Raw genomic sequence first — 6,026 nt, forward strand, 5'->3', positions numbered from 1 at the left:
TAGTTGTGTAAACCATACCCATTTTTGAGAAGAGCTGCCAAATCATAGTTATTCAGAACATTTTTAATGGGATATTACGTGTTGGAACATAAATCAGCTTCCCGTCCTTATTCTTGGAATCCAACAATTGCCAAGTGGTCCATGCTTAGTTGTCCTAGTGGTCCAAGATGTGCGGACCAGTTTCTTTTGGTTATGCTGTACTCACTGAGAATCGTGTCCTTCCAGAAGCTGTCGATAAGTGGCAATTTCTTTTTCTAAACGTGTCTTTATGTCCATTAGCACTTTGTATTCGTGGTTCTGTCTTTCCATGTCAGAGCGGAGGTCTCCAAGCTGTGATTCCAGGCTGCCTATTAAATGTTGTATCTGTGCCAACTGTGCACCATACCGTCCTTCCGTTTCCGACAGTGTACCTTCTAGTGACGCTTTCTGAAATCAACACATGGTGTCATTTTATTTCTCATATATAAACGTTTAGTTTGATATTCTCTCCACTGGGGCCGGTGGACCAACTATTCCACAGGTCTCTTCTCAGACTCCTTAAACATCAATCTCCTTCATCTTCTAAGTCTAACTAGATTCCTTTGAAGTCCTCATACACTTTTGTTTTTCATTCCTATTATAAATCATTATCGTCCTACTGCTTTGAGCTATATATATATATATATATATATATATATATATATATATATATATATATATATTAATGGAAAGTTAAACAATTTCTGTCTCCTGAGACAGGTCAGCTGATACCAACCATGCTGAGCTGAGATTGGAGTTCAATCTCCAGCCCCTGGAGTGTACGTCTTAAGTCTGTGATTTCAGTCTTGCTTGTCTGTATCACTTCTGTGTGTGATGCAACTTCCTTGTTCAGCTCCTCGGTCTACGGGAACAAAAAAAAAGAACGATGATTAGATTTGGGCAATCTATAAAAATATGTATAGCATTTGGGAGAGTTACCATGAAAAGCTTTTCTCTCGCGTCCGTGGTATGTCCCACAAAGCCATTGACGAGCGAGAATTTTAACAAGTTATGGGGTTAATCCCAGGATATCAGATAGTAACCATCGCTTAAGAAACATACCTTGGTGAAGAACCAAGCTTCTGCATCTTTGCGGTTCTTCTCAGCCATAACTTCATACTGATCTCTCATCTCGGCCAAAATCCTTGACAGATCCACAGCCGGAGCAGCGTCTACTTCAACGCTAACTTGTCCGCCAACTTGTCCACGCATGGCATTCACTTCCTGGATAGGAGAATAAGGAAAACTTAATTCAGAAAGAATTAAAAGATGGCTACTTTAACAGATACATACCATGGCTACAGTAAGAGCAGTTGAGTAACGTTGACAAAGTGACAAATATATGGTTGTTTCCTTTCCAAACTAGCCTGTGTCTAAGATAAGGACCACATGTCAAGGTCACAATTAAACAGGTTCACTATGAGTCACTTCTATGTCAACCTTCCCTACGACAAAGAAAGGTGTGGGACAAGTACATGGCTGGTGTCCTGTATAAAGAGCAGTTCTAGAGCAAAGTTCAAAATGTAGGGGGCATCAGCATGAACGTTCCTTTGGGTTGTATGATTACAGCTTTTTCAGTACGCGGCAGAAGAATCGCTTTTTGTACATGGTCCCCATTGCTTCCAACGTTACCTCTTCATGGTTCTTCTTCAGGTAAGCCAGTTCCTCCTTCAAGTTCTCAATCTGGAGTTCTAAGTCAGTTCTAGACAGGGTCAGCTCGTCCAGCACTCTGCGGAGGCCATTGATGTCAGCTTCCACACTCTGGCGAAGAGCAAGCTCGTTCTCAAACCTTGGTAAAAAAAACACACAAAAAAAAAAAGTAATTTTTAAGATGAGCAATACTCACACACTGCTGCTAACATCAATAGATTGTCCCAAGACCGGCTGAGGGTGATAACGGTAACGACCCAGTAACCCGCTTGCTTCTCCACTTATTAAAAGAAAACCTGCCTTTATTAATATTGTATTGGCGTGCAGACAAGTACAGTCATCGCTGAAAGGGGTTAATTCACCGATGTCCTGGGCTGCTTGCCAAAAGCACAAGCGCACAATAGACCCTGGTTGCTTAGCTTGCCAGAACACACAGTGCTGTGTTCCGGAAACAGAGCAGTCAGTGTTCTGCCATTTAACACCTGCGGTGGAATAGGGTATCGCTTGGACCGGTACCAGTTTGTCTATATGGACAATGGGATATACTGTGCTGCAGTTTGAGACATAATGTATATTTCTCATAGGAGTTTAGTTGAAAGAAGGCTGTGGCAATCATTGTGTTAAAATTATTTTCTTAATAACCACTAATGTGTTTGCCTCCTTTTATTCTTCATCTCTTAGAGCAGCTTTAACGTTGGCGTATATAGTACTGATAATCCCGGGAGACAACCCTGTAGGGTAGACACTCATCACCCATTTAAAATAATCTAGAAATCGCAAGGTATCCCACTTCTGCGGGAAAAAATCAAGCAAAAAGTCCCAAAATTTGGTTTGTCGGGATGAATCCAGTTTTGAGATTTACAAATCTGGACCCAATGCCCAATAAAAGTTTGTCTTTATTGGTAACACATCAGTCAAATTTTGTCACAATGTCAAGGCATAGATAGATGGCATAACACATAGGATGTGAGCAGATAGACATGTGCCATCAGAGGTCCTAATTCTCCCCCTTTGACTCCTAGGGACAGAATGCGCTCTCACTTTTCACCGTTTTCTGGACACAGGATAACCGGCTTCCAAATTCCATTCCTTGCCCGCCAGCTACAAATATGCTAGCCAATGTCTGGCCCTCACACCATAGGATAACAGCCAGGTTGTCCTTTCTAACTTACTTGGTTCGGAAGTCATCAGCAGCCAGTCTTGCGTTATCCACTTGCAGGACGATCTTGGAATTGTCGATGGTGGCGGCCAAGATCTAGACACAGCAGAAAATGGTTGGAATTAAAAAGTGAGAATTGTGCCTTTCCCTTACAGCCTTGGAGATCTTGTTTAATGTCCAAGCTTGGTTACTATTGATGTTTCTTTAGACAAATAGTTGAGATAAAGTAAAGTGGTTTATTCTTTGAGGATGCATTTGGATGGGTGAGATACCTCCAGTGGGTAGGGCTGCAAAGTAGAATTTCTTTCGAGGGTTTTCTATCCATCACCCACCCAATTTCTATGGGTCCTTTTGTAAAATATGGCAGAAAGGGTAGGCTATACCTGGAACTACCTCCCAGTAGAGGACATAATACATAGGGAGAGGTTAAAACTGAACAAAGTCAATGTCTTGGTCTGTAATTGTCTTTCCGTTTGCACAACCTGTTTATCTACGCCATTGTCATCCGACTGCTGAAGTCGGGGTCAGATCCCGGACAGCACTGGCACTGGTAGTCGAAGGTGTGTATGTATTTGAGCATTTGCAGGGGACTTTTTAAAAAGAAAGTGTGGTCCTGGCTTTCACAATTATTTATTTGCACAGAGGACAGGTTAAACCTGTACCGAGAGAGCTGCAGGATAAACCACTGCGTTAACCAGTTGGATACCAGCGATCTGGGCACACTGCTGACCACTCTGGTGCATCAAGGGTTAACCCAAATCACTGCTGCTGGTAGAGAAAGTGAGAGCTTTGAGAAACACTTCCCCGTGTAAACAGATAACGAGATCTAAAGGTGAGCTTCCGTACTACAGTGACAAACAGGTCGTGTAGCTAGTAGTCTGTAAAGGAGTTGGACGGACTGAGCGTTATGTGAGTTGGAATCCAGGATTGCTTTTGATTAGATTAGATAATATTATTAGTCTACGGATCGTTTTTTAGGACAATATCCCTGGAAATGCCACTCTGTCCAGACAAATGTGTACAGCGCTACAGCATATGTTGGCTCTCTTAGATTAACCTGTAATACTAAATATGGACATGCATGTTGGAAGTGTTCCTGTGTTTAAATCGCTGTCATGTTATATGGGTGTCCTACCACCCTTTCACCGTTAAGTGAGAGGGTGGGGTAGAGACTGGATGACACGAATCATTGGTGTATCCGTCTCACTTAAAATGTTTTTGGAATAGAATGTTGTCAGAATTCCATATGTACTTAACATTATCTACAATGTATCATCATGCACCACTCCACCTTATAAAAATCTGTAATTTACAATGGGAGGAAGTACCCTTAATACTGGACATCAGAAATATAACCCCACAGTGACGTGCCTTAATCTGCGGTTGCAGAAGATATTAAAATGTTGTTGGCTACGTGAACTCACCTTGTCTCTGAGATCCTCGATGGCCTTGTAATAGTGGCTGTAATCACGTGTAGGGCTGGGTCCCTGCTTCTCGTACCACTCCCGGATCTTCACCTCCAGCTCTGAGTTTGCCGCCTCCAACGAGCGCACCTTGTCCAGGTACGAGGCCAGGCGGTCATTAAGGTTCTGCATGGTCTCCTTCTCATTTCCAGACATCAGGGCATCCCCGCTCACATTAACGCTGTATCCTCCACCATATCCACCGCCTGACCCATAACTGCTGCCATAGCTACTCCCACCACCAAGGCCACCACCGAACCCAGAGGAGACAAAGCGAGCAGAGGACACAGAGACGCCATGTCCCCCGTACCCACCATGGACGCTTGGGGCTTTGAAAGAAAGTCTACCTGACCCACCACCTAAACCGCTTCCCAGCCCTCTGGAAGAGCCTGAGCTGCTGGTCTGACGGAAGCTATAAGAGGCCATGGTAGGAGTAACTGGCAAGGGAAGACCTGGAGATGCAGATCACAGGAGTGTAACAGTTTTCTGTCTCTCTCCAGCCTCCTTTTATCCCTCACACACTGGGAGGTGCCACAAAGCTCGGTGGAATTCACCGGCTCCTTTTTTTTCATGTCCAACAACAACACATATTTCTCATTGGTCTGTTGGTATGATCCTTCTTCTTCTGGGCTGCACTTGAAGTTATTTTTTGACACTAATCAAACAGACTGTATTTTTTAACCTAAATCTTTAAACAATGGATTTCATTCACATAAGGGGTGTCTTGAGCTCAGAGCAGGGAGGGTAAAACGAGAACAGAAACAGGAGAATTTTTTTTTTTGTGATTAGAAATGAAAAGATAACTTGCCAGTTTTGCTTGTGAATTAACCCTTTCCGTCCTAAGCGCGCTGCACGCACTGTACAAATAATATATATTTGGAACAAAAAGCATCTGGGAAATACATATTATTTTTGAACGCAAACAAGCTTTTAGGATGAGAAGAACGGCTGGTATTTTACCATACATGGTCTGCTTCTGGACTTTGTAAAAATGGCTCCACGCGGCAGAATTCGGACTCTCCCGTGTCCCTTTTACCCCTCTTTGAAACTTTGGATACACAAATTACATGAAATAATTCTTCATACACTTGGTGTGCCCATCTGCACTCTCCAAGGGCCACTAAAGGATGCAGGTTTTTGACGTAATAGTGAACGTTTTTTTATTAGTTTTATTAAAACAGCTAATTAGGGATATAAGAGATATAAGGGTGCTTGCCAGAATAGTCATCTCAGCATTGCAAGGGGTTAAGTTCTTATTCAAAGTTGTGTTAAGTAAAACCATTTTTTTCCAGATATGGTCAGAAAAAAACAAGCTAGGTAGGTCATCATGTCCTCATCTGTAGTAAGCGTGTTGAATAGATGTTATGTATGATTAGAATAGAGCTACACTGGCTAATCATTATTATGGCTCATACTGCGTGACCGAAGTAGAATTACATTAGTAGGGGGCATGTATGCACTTTTAACGTCACGCCGTAACATTTCCCAAATAATATAATGGCATTCTCAGCATTAAGTCCTGCTCTGCTTTGCTGTCACCAACTTCATCAAGACCATAATGGGCACTATTTAAGGCCAGTGGTAGATAAATGACGTATATGCAGCCAAACACTATGCTCTTACACAGAATGTGGCCATGGGAGCAGCTAAACACCAAGCGCCTGGACCTGCCAAAGTGTCCGTAAAAGTAAGTGAGCGACACTATCGTTGGCGTGGGCCCATCAAGCATTTGCCCA

At 42.8% G+C, this 6,026-nt stretch overlaps 1 protein-coding gene across 1 annotated transcript; it reads right to left on the bottom strand.

The window, feature by feature from the left end:
• Positions 1-201: 201 nt before the first annotated feature.
• LOC149274380 (keratin, type I cytoskeletal 19-like) lies at positions 202-4,716 on the bottom strand. Its single transcript, XM_089505580.1, has 6 exons — positions 4,252-4,716; positions 2,841-2,923; positions 1,651-1,807; positions 1,081-1,242; positions 755-880; positions 202-426 (listed from the first exon to the last, which is right to left on the bottom strand). Exons 1-6 carry the CDS (start codon positions 4,714-4,716, stop codon positions 202-204), a joined length of 1,218 nt encoding a protein of 405 aa, XP_089361706.1.
• Positions 4,717-6,026: the final 1,310 nt, after the last annotated feature.

This window comes from Sceloporus occidentalis, unplaced genomic scaffold (assembly GCF_023333645.1).
Source record: "Sceloporus occidentalis isolate IW3139 unplaced genomic scaffold, rSceOcc1.0.p SCAF_335, whole genome shotgun sequence".
Taxonomy (NCBI): Eukaryota; Metazoa; Chordata; class Lepidosauria; order Squamata; family Phrynosomatidae; genus Sceloporus; species Sceloporus occidentalis.